The following is a 24,711-nucleotide window of genomic DNA, read 5'->3' as shown; positions in this document are numbered from 1 at the left end:
AGCTGGAAAAGGTATGGACATCAGAGTCATTCCTATCTGAACTCTGATACAGACTCTACTGATTAACTGTGATAACTTGGCACATTTTTTTTTTTTCTTAGCTGTACAGGCTTGTTTTCTTATTTGTAAAAAGGGGGATGATGCCAACTTCATTGGGTTTTAGTGACCATTAAACGAGATTATACAAGTAAAGTTTTTAGTGTGCCTGACATTTATTAAGTGCTCAATAAATGCTTGGTATCAATACGAAAACTATTTAGCCTGAATAAACAGTTTCTTGTCACTTAGCTCACTGGAAAGTAAGTCAGAAGGAAGTCATAGACTTCAGCTTTGTCTGATGGTTGGCTCTCTGCCTTCTGCTGTGGCTGTTTTGGGGGCAGCTCAGTTGTCTAGGATTCCTTTAGCATTTTTGGTTTGGGAGAGTTAAAGAGGTGTTTTTATAGATTAGGTATATAGTAATACTTTGGAGTAATAGAGCTGTTACATGCACCTAACACAGATACTCATTGTGAATTTTCTCAGTACCCTTTGTATAAGTAATGGGAGGTGGTGGTGGAATAATTCAGAAATAGTAGAAGTGAAGAAAAGTCAAGAGCTTGGATTATTCCCAGATTGGAGAATCAGCCCACCTCCATAAAGAAGAGATTGACAGAAATTGTCAGTTGGCCCTGTAGAATTACTCTCAGTTGATGTTAGTGAAAAGATCATGAGACATTAGGATACCAAGGGGGAGGGGACTAGGGGTATAGAGGTCGTTGATGGTAAAATTTCATTATTCCCTAGCATGTGCAGGAGGGAACAGACTCAACAAGAAATTGGTAACACTTGAGGATATAACTAGGAATTTTCACTGCCTGTGGTAATACCCAATTAGTAGTTCCCTTTTTCTGAGACTTCCTTTGGTGATTTATAATTGGGGATAATGTTGCCGAGGCTCTGAGAAATCATGTTTGGGTGTAAAAAAAAAATACTGTCAGGTAGCATAATGATTTTGGTACAATTCTGAAATTACTCTTGTTTTTCTCTCCAGACGTTGAAGAGTGGAGGTGTTCAGGAGCAGTGGCTCACAGACTTACATTACTGCTTCAGTGTGTATATCACTGGACATCCTCAGGGGCCCAGTGCGTTGAGTACAGTGTATTGAAGAGGCACCATGGTACCTTCTGTTTGAAATTGTTTATTCACATCTATCTTATTTTGAAGAGAGACGATGTAGTAGATGTTTGTCATTAAAGCTGAACTTTTAAAGAAGTTGTTTATGAACCTTCCTTTGCACTGAAATAGGAAAATAATGCTTGGGAGTTCTCACTAAAGTGCAGGCTGGCTTCCTGGACTAGCACATGACACATGGTCATAGGTAGTAGCACATTTTGCATTTCATAGGAGCTAAATATTTACAAAATACAGAGTGATACTACAGTACCTTTTGTTACCTAGCAAGAAATTAGGTGAATCTTTATAATCCCATCTGAGCAAACCTCATTCTTTGTTTTCATAATCATGAAAATAATGAATTTAATTAGCAAACTAAAAATTAAGGTCATTAAATTAACTAAACACTTTGTTACTTCCTCTCTCTTACTCTCAGCACATGGGTGGCACTGGTTTTAAGAAAATGGAAGCAACCATAAAAATATTTGTGAGCCTAATACATTGCTGTTTATGCCTACTGTTTACATTCTCACAGCAGCCCCTTAAAAAAACGTGAAGGAACCCATAATCACTGGATTTTATTTAAAGCAGGTGTTTCAGAGAGCTGAACTATGCACAGTTTAGAGTTAGCACAGTTTTCCCTGCCAGTAAAAATGGCATTTTGAGAATTTGGAATTGCTCACTTTTGCAAGTTGGTCAGAAAACACAAGTGGAACGTTTGAGGCCTAAGTTGGCACCTTGTGGCATGAACAGTTTGATCTGTAAACCCTACCTGACTGATTCCTTGATACTGTGATACTGCTGTTGAGGCCCAGTAGTGAGAAAGCCATTCAGAGAGGATGTGGCAGCAACCTGTGGCCTTCAGAGGCTAACATGGAAACTAAAATGTAAGGAATCAATAGAGTATACCTGTGGTCTTACAGACAATTTCTAAATGCAAACACTGGGTTATGACTGTGATCTAAAATTTAGCACTGATATTGTTGGAGTAATGGTGAGGATGTGGTATCTGTGATAAAGTTTATTGCATTAGATTCCAGGACAGTAGTGAAATGAAGAAGGCTGCTGTGGGACAGTTTCCCCATCTCATTTAGGTTCATCACTTGAGCAAAGAAACCAGAGTCCTGTACCAGTTAGCTGGCAGAAATCTCAGCAAGCAGCCCCTTAGGTGCTCTTGTTCTTAGCTTTACTTAGACTTTACTGTTGTTATTAATTCTCATTTCCAGCTGTACAGACTGAGGGGAAGGCACACAGCTAGGCATAGTCTACCCTGGTCCTTTTAGTGCAGGCTAAGATGATTGACAAAACAGTGCTGTGTAATAACATTCTGACGTTTTCTTTCAGTTGTTACCACATTTTCAGGCAAATAAAGCTTCAGGCATGGATATTAAAGTTTTCCCAAGATGTGAAAAATAATCAGAGAATTAAAACTCTGCATTAGTTATTCCAGCTCCCCCGAACATAGTCTTCTTCCATGGGCAGTCACAGCTTTGTTTTTTGATTGGGGCGCTGATTGCAGGTTATGAGAAAAGTTCTTTGATCTTCCATTGTTCTCAAGATGTACACACTGCAAGTTGCTTGCTGTTAAAAACAAATGCCAGATATTCAGGTTATTTATTTTAATGCTGAAGGGAAGAGTTCATTGGTGGTGAGGAAAAAGGCTTCAGGTTTGGGCTATCCGTGGGGCTAAATAAGGTGATGGGTCAGCTTACTAGCCTTACTAGTTTCCATCCTCTCAAAGATAAGGCACAGTTATTCAAGGGAGGAGGCAGGCACTTGAGCTGGGACTGGAACCTAGGTCTTCAGTCCACCTGGAATAACTAATATGATATCTTTCTGTCTCACATAACACACCACATATATCCACATAATACATCTTTTAACTCTCCTTGTTGCCACATACTTTGCAATAATTTGTTCCAGAAAATTAGTTTGTTTGAAAACTATTCAGATCCTCAAGGATGATAGATAGGCACGTTAAACCTCAGAATAGATTTTGAGGCTTTTTTATGATCTTGAAATAACAAATACAGAATGCCAGACTTGGAAAACATTAGTAATGTACTTTGATAAATGATTGATACTGAGGCCCCAAATGGTTGAGAGACTTTGCTGAAGCCATATTGCTATATTTTGCTCTTATCTTTCTGTGGAGCACATAAGCAAATATGAAAGGTGAGTAGTTTTCAAAAGTAACACATCTTAGTTTTTCTCTCCTTGTTTATAACTGTTACTTCAATAAAATTATTTTGAAAGAAACTACTGTTATTGGAACTTGGGCATGTTTTTGGCAGCCTTCACTCTCTTGAATTGAGTTGTCATCTGCATACCCTTTTGCAGGTGGGCAGGAATATACTGCATTCATATAGGGGGTACCAATACCAATCATGTGAGCTGCATGAAAAGAATTATAAAGGGAGTTATTTAATATTTAAAGAGATGGTCTTAGGGTGTGTATATCAGTAAATGGCTATGCATATTCTTTGTGGGTGGTTTGCAGGGTGGGTGTAGAAGACTGGAGAGAGCAGGGATTGTTTTTTAACTGTCTCATGAATGCATGTAGAGAAACAGCCCAAGGAGGTTGTCATTTTGCTGTTTATCTCACTTTCAGTTTCTTCCTTTTTAAGTGTTAAAGGCACTATTAAAGCCGTAGAAGGGTATCTCTCCAAGTTGGGGGGTGAGAGCATCACTATTCACTTATCAGATATTTGAGCATCTACAGTGTGCCAAGCAATTTTCTAAAACTGAATAGAACAGTGAGTAAAAATCAAAATCGCTAACCAAATGGAATTCTCAAGGCAAAAATGAACTAACATTTTTTATTCAAGGTGAAGACCTTGGTTCGGTTTGTCATCTGTGATTCCACATTTTCTATGTGTGTTCAAGTCATGTCAATTTCATGGAAATTATTTCACTTATAGACATGTTTTCTGTATAAAACACAGGCTTCAGGTAAACTGTAGCTAACAACTCTGACCACCTTTATTTTTTTATTTTTTTCCCATGTTTTCTGTATAAAACACAGGCTTCAGGTAAACTGTAGCTAACAACTCTGACCACCTTTCTTTTTTTATTTTTTTCCTTTTTTTTTGTCTTTTTTTTTCGTGTCCGGCAACGGATCGCAACCCTCAGTGTCGCGCCCGTACCGGACCGGGCGGGACCAGCAACGGGATCGCAACCCTCAGTGCTGCGCCCGCACCTCGCTCAGCCAGTGAGCGGGAACCGGTCTGTATGTGGGATCCGAACCCTCGGTGGGAACGCCGCCGTGCTCCCAAGCGGCGCACTGTAGCAGTGCGCCACCGGGCCGGCCCCTGACCACCTTTATTAACGTGTTTAATGTGGGTAGGGTTGGGCCTGAGAAAACCTTGTATTGCCGCTCACGATCAGGGTTAGGAAAATACTTTACATTTTGTCTTCATCTAATTCCAAACCACTCAAATATGTGTAGGACAAACAAGTTACTTGTTCATATGAAGATCTAGGAAACCATTAGTTATTTCTTTGAATTTGTTTACTTTGTACCCTCCAAATCACTTAACTAAAAACATTTTATGCTGCTAAACTCTTCATTTTTAAACATTTCTGGTAGTCCTTCCTGGGTTTTTTTTTTTTTTCTCTTAAGACTGAAAATTGATCTGATTATCTGTATTAATATTTGATTTTCTAAATGCCAGTTCACTGGTAGTTATATCTGACAGTTCTGTTTTTGAAACAATTCTTCAATTCGCTCAAGTATAACAAAAGTTTGTTTTACATAGAACTGTGGGCCTTGATTCCTTTGAAAGTTTCTAAGTACCCCACCCTCCACTCCCTGATCAGTTTGCCTGTATTACATGAGTTGTCTGACTCTTATTAAAGATTTGGCAATAATTACTCTGTCCCCCACCTCCAGGCTTTCCCCCCATCAAAAACTAAATGAATGTTAAAGTTCATGCTGACAATCATTGTTCACCTTCCCAGCTGCACCTTGTTCCTGCAGGATGAGTGTGTGGATTAGGGAGGGTGGGGGGAGTGTGTTGCCATAGTCACCTATGAGAAACTCTGGACCTGGCATTAGCTGCTGACAGCACTGAACTTATCACCCACATGTAATGCTTGTGTGAATGAAGGGATGAGTGTGTGGATTAGGGAGGGTGGGGGGAGTGTGTTGCCATAGTCACCTATGAGAAACTCCGGACCTGGCATTAGCTGCTGACAGCACTGAACTTATCACCCACATGTAATGCTTGTGTGAATGAAGGGGCCTTAAGTAAAATGCTCTTGTCTAATGGCTGAAAAGAAAGTTCCCTGAGCTTCTCCTGTGTGAGTGAAAGTGTACATAGTTGAGCCGAGCTGGGCTATCAACATCCTCTTTATGGTGCTCTTCCCATCTTCAGGAAGGAAATGGAGGATCTAAATGTGACACCAAAATGGAACAAGGATTTCCAAGGTATTCCTTTGAAATATGACAGTATTTTCATTTCTTCCTTTACATGAACAAGTATATAAAAGAACAATAATAGCTACCTTTTATTGTTTCTACTGGAGATAATGTTAACAATAATAGCTTTTAGTTGTGAAAATAATTTGCCTTTTATGAAGACAAATGCTAACTGCAGTAATAATCCCAGGGGAAAGTGGATAAAAACCATATGCATAGCTGAAATCAAATGACTGTTGAAAAACCCTGATCATCTCTGTTCTAACATCTTCTACCTTTGGGGATGAAACAAAGAAGGAAAATGCTTCCCCGTGTTTTCTCCCTCATCTGCTTTGCCAGTGCAGTGGCTGCCTTACCTGAATTGAGATGCAACACAGAAGGGGCTTTTGACGATCTTGTGGGATGACGTACTTTCCCTTCTTGAGAACAACCTGAAATCAACCAACAACAGTCATGTCTTTGACCAGTGACAGCTGTGGCCTGATCAAGTTCTGAATTCCTTACTGAGGTAAAGGTTTGGGCTTGCAGGTGTCTGCCAAGATAAATTAGGTATGGGGTGGAAATACTATATAGGTCCAGGGCAAAGTCCTGAGATTTTGCTGCCTGGACTGCAGGAGATCTTGCTAAAGGTGCCTTGGCTCAACTTTATTGTTTGGGGAACTAGCCAGGCTTGTTCTCTGCTGAATTATTTGGATGAGTTTTTTCCAAACTGAAAATGTTTCAATTTACAGCAGTTCTTCTGCTGATCAAGTATTTACTGTAGTGCCTGGGTCTGGGGCTACCATATACTGTCCTAGCACAGGAAAGGTCAAATGAGGCAAGCAGGGTCAAACTGAGTCTAGAGCCCTCCAAATGGGTAACATAAGGGGCAGAGCCAAGCAGGGGTCTGGAGAAGTTGAAAGGGTGAAGCTTTCAGTTATGGAGCCAAGTGGAGAATCTCGGCTGGAAGGCTCTCTGGACTGAGATGACAGAATGCCTAATGAGCAATTCTGACCCAGAATGCCTAATGAGCAATTCTGACCCAGAATGCCTAATGAGCAATTTTGACCCAGAATTGCTGAAAGGAAAGAACTAAATATGGTGTTGAGAATTCTCTTGGTGCTTGGAAGTAGAATAAGGAAGTTTTTATCTGAATGGAGGTTTGCCCAATGTAATTAAATCCCATTTTGGATTCTGATGTGACACTTTCTGGGGTTGCTTGCTGTAAACTACAAAATGCCCAGAAGGACAATTACCATAGATTTGCTTGAGCAACGATTGCTTGGTGGACTTTGTGCCTGAGATGCCTTTGGATGCACTCTTGGGGGCCCTGCTTACTGTGATGGTCTTTGGGAGCTTTAGTTCCAGTTCCTTCCTCCAAACCTGGAGGAGCAGTGCTATGCACTCTCGGTTCCATCTGTCCACATCTCCAGCTCCAAGCTGCTTCATATGCAGAAGTTGGGACAGGTGCTTCCTGAGCTGGTAGCTGGTGGGTCAGAGGAGAGCAGAGGCTTTTAGGATCACAGTTACAGAGGAAGCTAAATTTCCTTAAGATTCCCAGAAGCTACAGAAATAGTATTTGCTGAACTCTTGGGACGTTCATTCAAGCTCCCATTCCTAATTTCAGTGGCAGGACGCTGAATTCTATCTTTTTCCATTGTCAAACACTTCCTGAATTAGGATTCAATCAGATGAGTCCTTGCCTTCAAGGAGCTCATAGACAGTGGGACAAGCAATGTGTAAACAAATGAGTGCAGTATAAGTACTGCATGAGGGAAAGGAGCTAGATGGCATGGGACAGATGCAGGACTGACTGTGCGGTTGGTAAGGCTTTACAAGGCGGATATTTGTGCTGGGTTTTAAAGGAAGAGTAGGAGTCTGCCAAGCAGAGAAGGGCATTCTAGGCAGTAGTAGAAATGGCATAAGCAGAGATATGGGCATTTGTGCAAGAAAGTAGTGCAGTGTGGTTGAAGCATTGTATATTTGGTGAGAGAAGGAGGCTGGGCTACACTGTGGAAGGCGCCAACATCTGTTGAGGGCTTGCTGTATACCAGGCACTTTCCCTATGATTAATTCCCTGTGGGACAGACCTTGTGAGGCTCATAAAGCCTGAGTAACTTGGAGAAGGTCAAACAGCTAGGGACAGGAGAAACCAACATTCAAACCCAGTACTGTTTGGTCCAGTAGCCAAATATGAGTGCTGCTAATGACTTTGGTCTGTATTCTGTACATAATGGGGACCAATGGATGTTTTTAAGAAGAATGGCAAAGGCAAGAGCTGTGTTTTACCGATACCAGTCTCCTGGAGGGTGGATCTAGGAGTGGAAGAGAGGCAAGGGGCAGGGAGATGGCGGCTGTGTTTACATCTAGTGTTTGATGGTTTTTATCTCACGTGCACTTCCAAACTTATTATTGAACACAACAACTGTCTTCTACACCCTCTGCTCTTGTGGGAGATAATTCACTGGGAAGCCCAGGTATTGGCTGCAGCTGTTAGTAGCTTCAGCTTTCCATGGGCAGTTTCCACCGAATCAACTCTGGTATTGAGACTGTGAGTCTGTGTCTAGGGGGATGATGCATCCTCGCAGTCAGAGTAACAGCTTTTTCCCTTTCTCAAGGAGAACACATGCTCCTGCTCCTGGTTTGTTGAGATTCCTAACATGTCCACTAGTCCCTTTCAGCTCTGGGCTCAGGGCTTTTCTTATGGTCCAGCCTATCTTTGCTTATCTACCTCAAAATATGCTGGAGAAGAGCTGACAGGAAGGTGGCTTACACAGCAAATGCTCTTAACCACAGCAACTTTCTAGCCAGCTTGTCCAGTATCCGTTTTCAATCTTTAAAATAGTCGAATCTTAATTGGTAGTAAAACTCACGATTTTATGACCAAGTTTTATTTTCTCAAGGCCTAAGGTGAATCTGCTCACCCCATCCCTGTCTATTTTCCAGCTACCTTCTCCATCCTCAACATGTCCCCTATAACGATAACTTGTATTTATTGAACACTTACTTATGCGTTATGTGGCTGAGCCCTGTTCCCTACCCCATCCCTCACTGCTCCTTTAGGTTTGGTGTCAGATAGCTCTTTGGGCTCCTGCAGTTAAAATGGAAATTCTGCTAAAATATAACAATCAATAAAAGTGTTTTTACCATCACCAGACATGTGGCTTTCCACAATGTGCAGCGTTCCAGAAGCCCTTTGGAAGTTGATGTCCCCTGGCCTCCAAATTGCACAATGGCGCAGCCAGAGGGGGTCTGTATAATTGCCTTCCCAGGTGGGCACGTTAGACTATGAGCCCACTGTTGTTGGGGGGCAATGACTGAAGGCTCATTTGCTACTCTGGACACTTACTGACAGGACCTGTCAGCTTCTGACTCTTCAAAGGAATCAAAGAACAGACAGTCTGAGAGGGAGTGATTTCAACTAGGGAGCAGCTGTGGGGCCTGACGTGGTAGACCTTGCTGGCTTATTAAGATCCCAGATTTTAGCCAAAATACTTAACAAAAAGTTCCTCTGGGATGGTAGCCAGTGCATGTCCTGTCATAACTCCCTAAGGAGGGGGGAGCAACAGCCATTACCAGCTGTGGCTTCAGAGGCAGACTGTTTTGGCTCAAAGCAGTGTGGCACTTACCAGCTCTGTAATGCTGGAGAGCTGATTGACCTCTCTGTGCTTGCTTCCTCATCTGTGGAATGGGGATAAGAACAGTGCCTACCTCACAGGGTTATTGTGAGTGTTAAGTGAACTAATACATGTAAACTTACTTAGAACAATGTCTTGTACAAGTACCCACTAAATGCTAACTCCTAGTATTAGCAATGGTGGTAATAACAGATCGCCCTGCTCCTGGATGGTTACCTCAGTGTGTGAGCACCTCCAAGCAGCCCTTCTTCTCCAGCCTATTCTCCGGTAAAGAGCATGAGGCCCACCTCCATCTCCATTATCTTGATCACAGCAAAAATGAATTTCACTAATAATGTAAGGGAAAGGGCCTTGGATTTGAGTCAGACAGGTTCAACTGCTTGATCTACACCACAAGGACAAGTCATTTTTCCTTTCTTGTCTGTAAAACAGGGATACTGATCCCTGTCATGATGGCTTCCTGGTGTGGTTGGGAGATCAAATGGGATCTGGCATGAGAGAGGACTTTGTAAATGGCTGCTGAGAGCTTGACCAGACGTGAGGACACATTATTGCAAAGGCCATGCAAGCACAAACCACGTCACCTGGCTCTGGGTTAGGCATTCTTTGGCATGATATTCCCTGAGGTCTCTCCCTGGACCTTACAAGAATCTATCTTGCTCTCTTCTTTCTCGGCCAGCATTAGGGTGCTCTTGGCCCCTTTTTTCTTTTTCTCCTGACAGGGGCCTTGATACTTGGCATGCCTGTGCTTACAGCGATTTGCTTGTTCTGGTCCCCCCATCAATCTTCCTCTCTGCAGAGATGGAGGCCACATAATCACCACCTTGGTGATGGGCACTGTCATCACTGTAAGGCCTAGTCTAGATCTAGGCCCTTATATGGCCTACTGTGTGAAAGAGATTATTAGATATGCGAAAAGACTATGGCAAGGGACTCCTTCCGTCTTTTCCCTAGAGGTAATTGTCTCCACCACACTGGGACACTGTCTCAGTCTTTTAGGACAGCCTCTACCCCCACTCGCAGTGCCTGCCCCATATTTTGAGCTAAGGAGATGCTCAGATAGGTTTATGCAGTAAATTTCAGTCAGTCAATCCACTATATCCAGGCCCTGGTTTAGGTATTTGGAGTATGACTAATTCCTGGGTAGTACAGACATAAAAAGAAGAAAAAGAAAATATGTGTGTAGTACTTTAAAACTTATGACGCACACATTATCTCATTCCAGTAGCCTGTCACATAAACAGGACAGGAACAGCAATTGTTAAATCTTGTTTTGCAGATGAAGACACTGAGGGTCAGGGAGGCCAAGTAATCTGCCCAAGGTCAGATAACATATTAGAGCTTCACCTGAAACTCAGGTTTTGTGATTACAACCCAGGGCTTTTTCCTTTACACCATGCTATCCTGGGTACCTTCTCATCTTTCTGAGCAAAAACAACTTCCAAATAACTTACACAATATAAAGTATTAGGATGCACACAAGTGTAAATTTCATAGGTAAGCTCCATAAAATTGGCCATGTCATGGAATTCACTGGGAAAACATCAAAGAGCATAGGATGTATCACGTTAGGGGTATCAGGAACAACCAAAGAACCAAAGTTCCTGCGGCACCTCATCTTCCTACCTTCGCCAGGCATGCTGGATGGTTGCTGCTGCCTTGTTCTTTTTGCGAAACAGCTCTTTCCTACTTCTTTCTCTTTGAATTATCTGCAGTCGGAGCTCTACGGGGAGACGGTCTATATTCACATTCTGTCCAGAGAGGGGACCAGGTATTGAATCAGTCTCCTTAGATACCTGTATGTCCTCAGTCAGGATGGATGTCCCCAGCTTCCTGGCTTCTGACCTCAACTCTGTGCTGTGTGGCAAATCTGAATAGAGACCTCTTGTGAGCTTGTCCTGTGTCACTTTGTTTCTTGGTGTGCGATGGTGGAGAAGATTCTGCCCAGCAGGGACCACCTCCCCCCTGGCAGTGCCAGGCCGGCTAGAACCAGCGGGGGAGTGCCTTCCTCCCTGGAGTTCTTGAATGCGCCTTTTCTGGGGGGCACATTTGGCCTTGGGTGCTGTGTCATGCCGCCTGCTGGGCTTCCCGTGGCCATCCTGTTGTGGAAGGCTTGCTGCTGCCTGACTGGGATCCTTTCTTTTCTCATCAGGCCCAGGCAGCCTGATATAGGAGGGCTGCTTCAAGAAGGCTTTCCCCTTGTCACACCACTGATTGCCAACTGTCTCACCTCTGGACTTCTCAACCAAGGAGACTCCTGAACACCTGTTTCCATCATTGCCTTCACTGGGTCTGAAGTGGACACAGGCAGATCGGCCCTTAGAATGTTCTCTGGATGTTTCTCAGGGAGGCAAAGGAAAAGGGGAAGAATGTTTATTGTCCAAAACTTGTATAGTAGAGCAATTCTGCTCATCTGTTCACATAAAATATTCAGACTTGTCCTATAGCATCACCATGACAGTGGCAGTTATGACTAAGAAATATGGTAGGTTAGATAACCTGAAAGCCTTCACACTGTGGGTACCTAGAAATGGTGAATAAAATATAATGAACATCCTTTTAAAAGCACCATTATGTCTTCAGGAAAATAAAGGAAATTTCTGGAGGCCAAGAACAAAGAGAAAACTGAAAATCAAAACCATAAATGTATAAGCTGATCCAGTAACTCTCTGGTCAGGTAGTAGTGGTGGAATGGCAATGAATGGTCTTAGTAAATATCTGGTTTTGTTTTAACATCCAAATAAGAACATAAAATGAGGCCTTACAGGCAGAAAGTTAAATGGAACCAAGACTCTGCATGAAGCCAGTACTCTTGAAGGGATATATACCTTTGGGAAATGATAGTCCAGATAAAAAATCTGCTCACCAGCACTGGGAGACAAGTTTGTCTCAGCCTAGGTTCTGGGTGGAGTAAAGAGTCTCTCATGAGAATATGAAACTCAATCCTGTGCCTCATGTTTGATATTCATTTATTCTTAATCCATAGGAGACATTAATCTAAAAACTAGTCCAGGATGGTGATATCCCAGGATGCCTCAGAGAAGCAAACACAATATTGCTTAAATATGACATGCCCTCAACTCAGGCTGCACAAAGGGGTCCTCTGAAAATAACTTCATTATCCAAAATTCTAAAATGCATGAGGAAACAATCTATCATGAGCAATCTATTAAACAATCTATCAATAAGAGGACACAATAGCAAGGTTAGAGCTCCCAGAACTTTAGCACACACAAATAACTTCATTATCCAAAATTCTAAAATGCATGAGGAAACAATCTATCATGAGCAATCTATCAAACAATCTATCAATAAGAGGACACAATAGCAAGGTTAGAGCTCCCAGAACTTTAGCACACACACTAACTGATTAAACACATAAAAGAAATTAAAAATATGGGAAAAGAATATGTATATTTGAAGAACTAAATACAAAATCTAAAATGAAAAAAATTAGTCTCAATGTAAAAAGCAATGAAGGAACTTCTGCTTCTACGTACTGGCAGAATTCAAGCATACTCTCCACTGAAGACAATAGAAAGTCAAACAAAATATTAAAAACAACTTGTTTGAAGGCACTAAGGAGCTAACAAGGCAGAAAAAATATGGGACCAAGATCCAGGAGAATCTAGTAACACAGACTGATGAATAAGACATTTAGGGTCACATGTCCCTAGGGAAATCAGTTTCCTAAGGTTTGGGGTACAAAACTTACAGAGCAGAACCTGCCAAGAAGCATTCTTTTGGATTCGGACCCTGGAAGGCTATGCCATAGGAGAAAAGGTGAACTGGTAGACTGACCCTTGCAGGGACTGAAGTGCAACCTTAAATCATCTCAGTTCTGGAAGTTGGATAAGGTGATCTTAGATTGATAGTTCCACCAACTGCTGGAAGCCAATGTAAATCCTATCTTGGAGGAATTAATATCATCCTAGGCCTCAAGTTATTTCTATAATTTTTTTATATTCAGTGTTCAGCACTCAATCAAAAATATACAGGCACACAAGGAGATAAGAGAACAGAGAGAGAGAGAAAGAAAAGATTAAAAGATAAAACAGATATACAGGTTATTCAGCTAATGTGTTCTCAGAAACAAACTTTAAAATAACTATTCTTAAGTACAAAAGATCATCTAAACTATGCTACTCTTCATGTAAGAAAGAGGGGGGTATAAGAAAATATACCTATAGCTGCTCATTCGTGCAAAAGAAATATAGGAAGCATAAGCCAGAAACTAAAGAGAACTGTTTACCTATGGGAGTGGGGTGGGAAATAGGTAGAAAGAAAGGGGAAATGGGAACTGTGTAGTATGGCTGAGGAGTGAGTGATTCTTCTCTGTGTATACCTTTTTATATAGCTCGACTCTTAGAACCATTATAATGTTTAACAAACACTCCGCCCCCCCAGGGAACTGTGTAGTATGGCTGAGGAGTGAGTGATTCTTCTCTGTGTATACCTTTTTATATAGTTCGACTCTTAGAACCATTATAATGTTTAACAAACACTCCGCCCCCCCCAAAAAAGTTAATTAAAACAACAAGATATCACTACACACCTACTAAAATGTCAAAAACCCAAATCACTGACAACACCAAATGCTGATGAAGATGTGGACGACAGGAATTTTCATTCATTGCTGTGTGGGAATGAACAATGGTACAGCAACTTTGGAAGACTTTTTTTTTTTAACAAAACTAAACATAATCTTACCACGACAGCCAGCAATCACACTCCTTGGTATTTACCCAAATGAGTTGAAAATGTATGTCCGCATAAGCTGCACACAGATATCTATAGCAGCTTTATTCATGATTGCCAAAACTTGGAAGCAACCAAGATGTCCTTCAGTAGGTGAATAGATAAACTGTGGTATACCCAGACAATGCAATATTATACAGCACTAAAAAAAAGAAATGAGCTATCAAATCATGAAAAGACACAGAAGAACATGAAATGCATGTTACTAAGTGAGAAAAGCCAATGTGAAAAGGCCACATATTGTATGATTCCAACTATATGACATTCTGGAAAAGGCAAAACCATAGAACAGTAAAAAGCTCAGTTGTTGCCAGGGCCTGGAGAGAGGGAATTATCATAGTATTATAGTATTATACACTGCTCTGTATGATACTATAATGGTGGACACATGTTATTACACATTTGTTCTGGATAGGCTGATAGGTCGAGTTTGAGATAAATCAAGACATCCAAGTGAGGATATAAGTAAGTAACAATATACATTTTCGGAGCAGGAAGAGAGGTCAGGAAGTCTTTGGCATATAGGTGGGAACTGAATTTGCTGCCTTAGCCATTGAACATGCACCAAGTGTAAGGACCCACTTACACTCCCACCAGTCATACCCACTAACTCTGACAGCCCACATGGTGAAAATAAGAAAACACCAGGGCTGGCCCTTAAAACTGAGTTTCTCCTCAGACTCTCCTGACTCGAAGACAGTGTTATCTCACCACTTCCAACAAGCAATCTGCTACCAAGTAATTTCAACTGTACCTTAAGACCATCCCCTATTCTTCACCCTGCTGGTACCGTCTTTGCATAGACTCTATCTGGTCCCTCAAGTCCATCACCCACAGTGATCTTTCTAAAGATTATATCTCCTTCTCTCTCCCTATTTGAAATAATTAGGTTAATTATGATAACAGCTCACATTTACAGTGCCTAAAGTGGTTGCTCATCAATGTTCACAATTTTTTTTTTGTCTTTTTTGTCTTTTTTCCGTGTCCAGCAACGGATCGCAACCCTCAGTGTTGCCCCCGTACCAGACCGGGGACCGGCAACGGGATCGCAACCCTCGGTGCTGCTCCCGCGCCTCGCTCAGCCAGTGAGCGGGAACCGGTCCGTATGTGGGATCCGAACCCTCGGGCGGGAGCGCCGCCGCGCTTCCCAAGCGGCGCACTATCCAGTGCGCCACCGGGCCGGCCCAATGTTCACAATTTTTTAAGGTAGGCATTATTATCTATTTATTTTTACAAACAAAGAAATTGAGGCTTGGAAAGGTTAAGTAACTTGCTCAAGGTGGAGTCTAAATGTGAACCCAGGCTGTGTGATTCCAAAGTTTGTGCAGGTAGGCAATGCGCTCTGCACACGTTGTCAGCAACAAGAAGGTAAGAATTACTGTGGAAGAGAAGAAAGAAATCACTTGCTAAGTGACCTTGGACAAGTATCCCTTTCAGGGCCTCAGTTTCCTGACTTGTTTTGAGGAATCTCTTCTCTAAAGACCCTCAAGCTCTAACATTCTCTATGTCTGAGACAAGATGAGGGGGAAAAAGAAGGGGTCAGTATTTCCCATCTCTGGGTTCTTGCTCGGATGCCCATCCCTTAAGGTCTGTACTGCCTGAGCACTGATCAGTTGAAGCAGCTGTGACACTTCTTTATGTGGTCAAACATAAAGTGAGTTGTGGTGTCCTTTGCCCAATTATGTTGGGGTTTCCAAGGAATACTGCTAGAGAGGCTCCAGTCAATGGTCAGTCTCACTTCCTATAAGTACCTCCCTATTTTCCTTTGTACTGTGGCCTCTTAGGCAGGTGAACAAGGGCAGTGGCTGTCCATGAAACTGGAGCGTCCTTTCCTCACATCTGAATCAGACTCATTGGTCTCCTTTACTTCAGCTTCCCCAAAGTCTGGATGCTGAGCTTCTCTGAGACCCTGTTTGCATATCTGAATTTGGCTCTTTGCAAAGGTCCCTTATGCAGGATGCCGCTTCCCACCCTCAAGTGACTGAGATGCTACCTTGCCTCAGAGTTGTTCCGCAACAGTAACTTTCAAAATTTTTCAACAATGACCCATACCAAGAAATAAATCTTACATCGTGGCCCAATTTGTTCATATGTTTGTGCACGCGCGCGCACACACACACACACACACACACACACACACACACACACGAGGATATGTTGGGAAAATATAGGAAAATAGGGCCCCTCAGATGTTCAGAATCTTGCTGAGAATTTGATGTAAATATGCACATGTGCCCAGGTGTGCACGCGCGCGCACACACACACACACACACACACACACACACACACACACACACACACAAGGATATGTTGGGAAAATATAGGAAAATAGGGCCCCTCAGATGTTCAGAATCTTGCTGAGAATTTGATGTAAATATGCACATGTGCCCAGGCGTTCCTTGGTTATTGTCTAATGTAATTGTGCATGTGCACCCAGGTGTCCTGGGTTATGGACTTAAGTATAAAGGACGAGTGGCTCTGGTCCACGCGGCCCCCCACCCCCAGGATGCCTCTGGGGGGCCACAGGGAGGCTGCTACTGCTGCTGGAGGCTGTTGCTGCCAGGGTCCCTGGGACCCTCCAGGAGGCCACCACCAGACCTGTAAGCTGCTGGACCCATAAGCTGCTGAGGACTGAGCTTGTGTCATCTGCCAATGGCTCCTGGGATCTTTCCCAATTACTTAGCGTGGACCAGCGTGTGAGGGGTCTGGTGACCCAGTCTGCACAATGGGTTTGTAAAGGTCTGAGCCCTAGTCCTGACAATACAAATGGAAACTTAGTGCAACTAAAATAACGAAACATTTTTGGCTTTAGTTATGATTTGCCTTACTCGACAACTGGCATCGTGTAGCTTTACAGGGTACTTCAAAAAAGTTGGTGGAAAAATAGACTTGAAAGACAATATGAATCTTTCCATGAACTTTTTGAAGTACCTCATATCTTACCTTTAAAATGTGCAATGTACTTTGATATTTTCTACTGTAGTCTATTCCATGACAAATATGCTGGTCCTATCCATTTACTAAATTCATTTCATAAGGCATATATGGCTTGAAAATCATTGTAAAACCATGCACTAGATCACCTTGAGGCAGTATAAATAGTATCAATCAGTATAATTAAAGGACAAAAGGACTAGTTATTAGAAACTGAAACAACATGGAGTTTTTAGGATGTGAGGCCACTCTATCAGAATATGATCAGGTCCACAGTAGATCTGATTGGCCTTGCAGTGTATCTGTCTCAAGGTGTTTTATAATAAGACTAACATGAGCCACAATGACCCTGCGTAGTTGTAAGAAGTTTGAAATTACTGTGCTCCCTTTCTCTCTGCTTCGTAGAGCATTGGATTAGGGCACTTAGCATTGTCCATTTGAAATTACAGGGATTAAGTGTAATTCTTGGGATACAAAGTAAACTCCAAGCCAATCAAACCTTAAATGAGTGATTTCTAAGAGGTCAGGTCAAGAAGTATTTACCTATGTAACCAGTGTTGTGCTCACAATTATAGGAAAGAGGCTGATGTCCTTAGCCTTAATTGATAATTCAGTATAGCTGGCACAGAGTGTGGTTTCAGAAACATAGTTGTTGAGTGATTGCATGTGTAAGTGATTTAGTGAATTAAGTAGCAGCAAATCTTTGTCATAAAATGGGATTCTGTTACAGAAAACATGAGTATACCCAAAGAATACTTTTCATCTTAGTTTAATGACCTGTTTTTCATCTCCACATATTTAGCATCTAGCTAGTACCATCTAACTATAAATTCAATAACTATTTATTTTCTTTCTTATGTGCCAGACATCCTGTAAGGTGCTAGAGATACAGAAGTGAAAGATACATTGCCTCTTACAATAGATTGTTTAATGGCCAAAGATTCTTCCCATTCTGATATGTATGCACCTTTGTCATGTGATTTTGCCATATCTTCCATCCAGAGGTGGAGTCTATTTCTCTAATCCCTTGAACCTGGGCTGGTATTGTGACTTGCTCTGGTCAATAAAATGTGGGAGAAGTGAGATGAAAGTTCTGGAGTCTAGGCTTCAAGAGGGCTTGCAGTTTTTGCCTTCCCTCTCTCAGAGTACTACTTTGAGAAGAGTATGTAAGAAAGATGGTCTAATCTACTGGAGAATGAAAGGCCATATAGAAGTGGACTGAGGCACTTCAGCCAGCAGCCAGCATTAATGGCCAGCATTAATCCTCCATATGAAGGAGGCCATCTTGGACCAGCCCAGTCAACCCTCCAGCAGCCACGAGTGAGCCCAGGTGATACAACAGAGGAGCTGTCCAGCTACCCCACAGAACTGTGAAAATAATAAATTGTTGCTATTCTAAGCCACCTAGTTTTGGGGGTGGTTGGTTGTGCCACAGGAGATAAACAACATAGAAACTGATACCTAAAAATAGAGGTTCTGTCCTAACAAAAATCTAAAACCCATGCCATTGATTTTGGGACTGATTGGTGAGCAAAAGCTGGGAAGGCAATGAAGACACAGTTAGTGAAGGCTGGAAGAGCAGAGAAGTAACTGCTATGGAGTCTGGAGAAAGGTAAACCCTATTATTCAGTGGCAGAATAAAATTGTGGACCCCTGACACACTAAATGACCTCCAAATAGGAAAAACCCCCAAAACCAAGACACATCTTAATAAACTTTTGAAAATTAAAAATACAGAAAAAATAGGGGCCAGTCCGTGGCTCACTTGGCAGAGTGTGGTGCTGATAACACCAAGACCACGGGTTCAGATCCCTATATAGGGATGACCGGGTGGCTCACTTGGGAGAGCGTGGTGCTGACAGCACCAAGTCAGGGGTTAAGATCCCCTTACCGGTTATCTTTAAAAAAAAAAAAATCTTGAAAGCAGCCAGAGGAAAATGACATGTTACCTAGGAATGTTACTGAGGAACACCAATTCCAGTGACAGTGGATTTCTCATCTGAAACCACAGGAGCCAGAAGGAAGTGGCACAATATTTTTCAAGTGCTAAAAGAAAAAGACTGCCAACCATGAATTCTATATGTTGCTTAATGATTCTTCAGGAGTGAAATAAAAACATTCTCAGATAAAGGCCTACCCTTAAAGATTGGCTAAAGAAACCTCTTCAAGCAGAAAGGAAATGATAAGGAATCTTGGAGCATCACAAAGGAAGAAGAACCAACAGAAGAGCAGAAATGTGGGTATATAACACAGACCACTCTTTTCCTCATCAGTTTTATAAATAATATTTGATAATTGAAACAAAAATTATAACACCATCTGATACCCAAGGAATATTTAAAAGTGTAAAAGGAAAAGGTACTGTGAAGTTTCTATATTTCACTCAAAGTGCTAAAATGTTGATGTTAGTAGACTATTATAAGTTGCATATATTTATTGTAATACCCAAAGCAACCTACTGTGAAAACTATAGAAAGAGATACACTCAAAAACACTATAGCTGAATCAAGATGGAATCCTAAAAAATGTTCAAGTAACTCACAGGAAGAAAAGAAAGAAACAGAGGACTGAGAACCAGAGGAAACAAATAGGAAACAAATATTAAGATGGCAGACAAGTGCCAACATAATAATTACCTTAAAGGTAAATGATGTAAGTGCACCAACCAGAACAGCCAAAGGCAATCAGATAACAAAGACATACACCTACCATTTGGCTTTCTGGAGTTTGTTCCCTGCAAGTCTGAGGAAACATGCTGCTCCTTCTGGGGGGTTCTGCCTGGAGACCCTCTGCAATATCTTGGTTCAGAGCCCTGGGTCGTGTTGCTGGCAGGAGACTGTTTGCTGGGGGCCCAGCTCTGTCTGCTGGGCTCATCCTGGATGCTGGGTAGTAGACAAGGAAAGCCTTGGGGTCTGCAGAAGTCTGTGCTCAGCCTTCCTTTCTGCTGTTCTGCCTCTTTTCGCTTATTTTCTTCCTCCCGCTTCCTGGAAGAAAAGCCAAAGAGAAAGAGGAAAAAGAAGAGTATCAACTGCTCAGGTGTCCCTCAGTGAGATTTAAATTTTAAGAGCAGCTACCACAGCACAGGGGTGATTTGGAAATTCACATTTTCCAAAAGCTGTCTTTTCTCCAGGTAAAATACAAACAATATCTTTTACACCAGACCTTATGGGTCAAAAGATGAAGGAGCCGAAAAAAATCTTATAGATCAGTCTTTGCACTGTTGAGACACACATGACAGATAACCAGGCAACTTTTCGTGTGAGACATAACATGTTCCCAAGAGGCTGTGTGCCCCAAGTTTGTGCATGATCCCTAGAGCTACCTGGAGCTCCACCCCTTTTTCTCTTGTTCCGGAAAGCACACCAGAATGCAACTGAGAATGACAGTCATAGGGATGACCTTGAATCTGCTCTGTTAAAAAAAGATCATAGGCAAACTTTAATGATTACTTGAAAAAATTACTTGCAAAGCACCCTACAGCTGATTAAAACATACCTGTGAGTTGCAATGCTCCATCGAGAGCTCTAGCTAATGAGTCAAGCCCACTCATTTTGCAGATGAAGCTCAGAAGGTAGGATGATTTTCAAAAAGTCACAGGCAAGTAGCTAGAGGTGGCTAGGCTGGAATTCTTGGATAGCAGTAGAAGAGAAGAAGGCTGGGCAGGAGGGCCAAGTCTAGAAATGAGTAGCAGGGTGAGGCAGATGGGTGTGAGGTAGCCCAGAAAGGTAATCCAGGCCCATTAAGGGGTGAGAAGCTTGAGGACCAAAGTTAAGAGCAATATGTGTTTGACCACTGCCACTAATTTGTAAGGATTTCCAATGGAAAGATAAGAGGACAAATACCTAAATTCCTGAGTCTTCCCTCTGCTGGTCACTGAGGATTCAGAAATGAGGACCACAGAGTTCAGATCCTCCCTTAAGAAACCTACCCAGAAGGGGATAGGTTAGGAAAACAAAGACCGAAAATATAATGGAAGAAATGTTATTATAGTGTGCTTGCACAGAGAAGGCAGTCTTAATTTTGTCTGGAGGAATCAAGAGGGTCCCACTGTTGATTCTCAAAGATGTGTAGGAGTTTGCCAGGATATGAAATATACGATATGATTCTCCTCAATGACACCAATTTTTTGTAAGGTCTGCCATGCTCATCATGCTTTTTTATAAGCAACCTGACAAGTTGCAGAGCTGAGATACCAGACATGGTAGCAAGAGCCAAGGCAGAGACCCTAAGCCCCCAAACAGTCATGGAATTCAGCCTTCCACAGACTGTAGAATTGGAAGCAAAGCCTATTTAGATCTCAAGGAACATAGAAGATCCAGCTGACAGATATCTTGGTTACATTTTGATTTAAAACCTGGTCAACTTGAGGAATTTCCCTTCTGAAGGTGTTTCTTCCTGTGTGGAGAAGCCCCTGATCTGGGGTCCAAGCTTGCTTATCTAATAGTTTTCCATTGAGTCCCATTGCATAGAACGTGGCCAGATGGATCACGCTAACTCCTGTACAGCTCTAATGTTTTAATAGACTCTGGTTTTGTGACATCTTTGCCAACTGCTGACACCGGAGTAGGCTGCACTGTGGTCAGTAGGCTAGGTGGACAGCTGTCATGATCAGTGCCTGTGATCCATAGGGATACAGCAGATGCCATTTTGGTGTGATCTATTTGGGAGAAGGCTGCTTTTCAGAAGAAGGTGGAAGCTTCTGGGTGGCCGAAATTCTGCTAATAGCCTTGCTCCTAGCAGGCAGAGGGAGTGCTGCTCTTTTTACTTGCACTGATGAACACAGCTGCTTTAAGAGAATGATACTGGCCCCTTAGACAGACACATGCATGTGGTTGTCCTGGTTGACATCTACATAGATTTCACTGCCATTAAGAGGGGCTCTGAGGTGATAAATTAAACTTTGTTATTTGAGCAGTCATTTCTCTTTCTTTTAGGAAACCAAACAGCCTTCCTTTTCAATTCCAAGCTGCCACTATGCAGTTAACCCCTGGGCAAACCTTATCACTGTAGACTTTCTGAGCTTCTAACAAAGGCAGCCACATGACAAACAGGACTCAGCCTTTTAGAGGATCAGGATGTCCAGAAAGCAAGGGGGCTCTGCCTTCTGGAAACTTCTTTGGAGGAGGAGGTTTATAGGGGGGTGATTTTTCATTTTAGTAGAACTAAGTAAGCAGAATTAGGATTAAGAATGTAATCATTAGAACATATAATTAGGCTCTGAGCTTATAAAAATAATATTTTAAAAAATCGATGCATTTTGCATTAAAAAAATCTTCTAGGTGGCATATGGCCCACAGTTGTGAAGTTCTTCAGAGCTGTGGTTCTTGATGTAATAGTCATCATTAGACAGAAAGGGGGTGGGATTGATACTAGGAATTATGCACAACCTATATCCTATTTTATCTATACTCTGCCTTAAAACTAAATCATATCAGTAAAAACAACATCACACACACACACACACACACATACACACACACACACACACACAAAAGATACAGATCCTGAGAGCTGTATATGTTCCCTAATGCATATGTCTCCCTGGGGGAAAAGGTCCAGAACCATTGCTCATAGTATAAAAGTTTGAAGAAACCTCAGTTTATTGAGGGTGACACCCTTATGTGGTAGATAAGGAAACTGAGGTAGAGAGGTAAGAGACTTACCCAAGGCTACTCTAGACAGAACCAAGATAGAACTCAGACACTTTACATCTCCTGGTAAAATTCATCCCGATGACAGAGTTCTTTTTTCAGATTTCACTTAATCTTCCGTCATTTAAATAGTGAATTGGGCTAGGTATACATCCAAAAGAAAGGAAATTAACATATTGAAGGGATACCTGCACTCCCACGTTTATTGTGGCTCTATTGTGGCTCTATTCACAATAGCCAAGATATGGCACCACTCAAGATATGTCCACCAACAGATGACTAGATAAAGAAAATGTGTTATATATACCCAATGGAGTAACTAGTCAGACAGAAAAAAGAATGAGATTTTGTGGCAACACGGATGAGCCTGGAGGACTGTTATGTTAAATGAAATAAGCCAGGCACGGAAAGAGAAATACCACATATTCTCACTCATATACGGAAGCAAAAAATGTTGATCTCATAGAAGTAGAGAGTAGAATAGTGGTTACTAGAAGGGACTTAAACATCAAAAGAGTTTGAACTGGGTGACCAAATCTGGACTTAATTATGTAACTCTGGAAGACATACCCAATCTTATACACTAGCCAGTAAGAGTACAGGGCAGGGAGGATAGGGAGAGGGTGGCCAGTGGATACAAAATTGCAGCTAGATAACAAGAATAAGGTCCAGTGTTCCACAGCACCGTAGGGAGGCTACAGTTAACAACAACTTACTATATAATTTCAAATAGCTCGTAGAGAGGATTTTGAATGTTCCTAAGATAAAGAAATGAAAAACGATTGAGGTGATGGATATGCTAATTATGATATGACCACTGCACACTGTACAAATTTACCCAAATATCACATTGTACTCCATAAACATATACAATTATCATGGGTCAATTAAGAAAAAATAAATTTAAAAAATTCAGAGATAGAAATAGATTAGAGGTTACCAGAAACTGGGGGGAAGGAATAATGGGAAGTTAATGCTTAATGGGTATCCAGTTTATGTTTAGGATGACAAAAAAGCTTTGGAAATAGATAGAGGGGATGGTTACACAGCACTGTGTATGTAATTCCGTCGAACTGTATATTTTAAAGTGGTTAAAATGGCAAATCTTATATATATTTTACTGTAATAATACAATAAAATAAAAAAGAATTGGATCATATGAAGAAACTGAGAATATCACATCAAAAGTAATCATTAAACAGCATTTAAAACTAGCTTCCAATGTAGCATCTAGTCCTTAACTCTTAGACTCAATTGTCCCTAAATTTAAGTATTTTTTTTACTAATTCATTATGGAATGTCAAATATCTTTAATCTTCATGGTGGGCTATGTTATAAACTTGAATTTTTTGCTTTTTCTAACTCATTAAAATATTGAATACTTGCTCTTCCCAATTTTCTGAATCTGGCAGGGGTAAGCCTTGTAAACAGTTTGGGTCGAAAAGTTTAGAGAAATGTGGTCTCATGTTCAAGTAAGTGCAGTGGTGAGCTCCTCTGCTCTTGTGTTTCTTTCTAAAATCAGGATGTAGAACTGTCATAAACCTGTCAGATGATAATTTGCTCATGATCAATATGCAGAGAATTGGAAAATCAAAGGTACAAATATGTAAGTGCCAGTGTACATTATGAAGACAAATGGTACATAAATGTGTTTGCTGCCTTCAGTAAGGCAAACAAGTTACAGAGATTCACAGTACTGTATTAGAATTGAAAGAGACCTAAGAAAGTGCCTGGTCCAAACTTTCCATTTAACAGATGGAGAAACTAAGGCCTAGAGTGATGAATGACTTATGTGAGGTCTTAGGCTCGTTACAGAGGCAGTTACTGAAACTTTATTTCTTGGATGCTTCTATATACCAAACGCTCCAAGGCACCGGAGATACGTAGATGCACAAGTCTCATGCAATCACTGCTCTCAAGGAACTGACAATCGAGTGGGGGAATCAGGCCCATACACTCCTGCAGATAGTGAGTTCTAGATGGGAAGAGTGTCCGACAGAGCTAGGGGAGGATGTGGGGGGCAGTCACTAATTAAACTGGGAGAGAAAAAGGCTCCATATGAAAAGTATCAAAATGAGAGAGGAGTGAAGGCAGAGAAGGTTATTTCAGGAAGAGCATGAGCAAAGACACGCAGCCTACCTCTCACAGGGTCTTTGACTCAGAGAGAACTCAGGGACCA

At 41.7% G+C, this 24,711-nt stretch overlaps 1 protein-coding gene across 1 annotated transcript; it reads right to left on the bottom strand.

The window, feature by feature from the left end:
• Positions 1-1,714: 1,714 nt before the first annotated feature.
• On the bottom strand, positions 1,715-20,397 carry LOC103608402 (inversin-like). Its single transcript, XM_008592840.1, has 6 exons — positions 20,377-20,397; positions 19,591-19,909; positions 10,816-11,530; positions 6,808-7,037; positions 5,929-6,003; positions 1,715-2,733 (listed from the first exon to the last, which is right to left on the bottom strand). The coding sequence occupies exons 1-6, from the start codon at positions 20,395-20,397 to the stop codon at positions 2,594-2,596; spliced, it is 1,500 nt and encodes a 499-aa protein (XP_008591062.1). The 3' UTR covers positions 1,715-2,593.
• Positions 20,398-24,711: the final 4,314 nt, after the last annotated feature.

This window comes from Galeopterus variegatus, unplaced genomic scaffold (genome assembly GCF_000696425.1).
Source record: "Galeopterus variegatus unplaced genomic scaffold, G_variegatus-3.0.2 Scaffold8394, whole genome shotgun sequence".
Lineage (NCBI taxonomy): Eukaryota > Metazoa > Chordata > Mammalia > Dermoptera > Cynocephalidae > Galeopterus > Galeopterus variegatus.
This window is presented reverse-complemented; position numbering and strand designations above follow the sequence as displayed.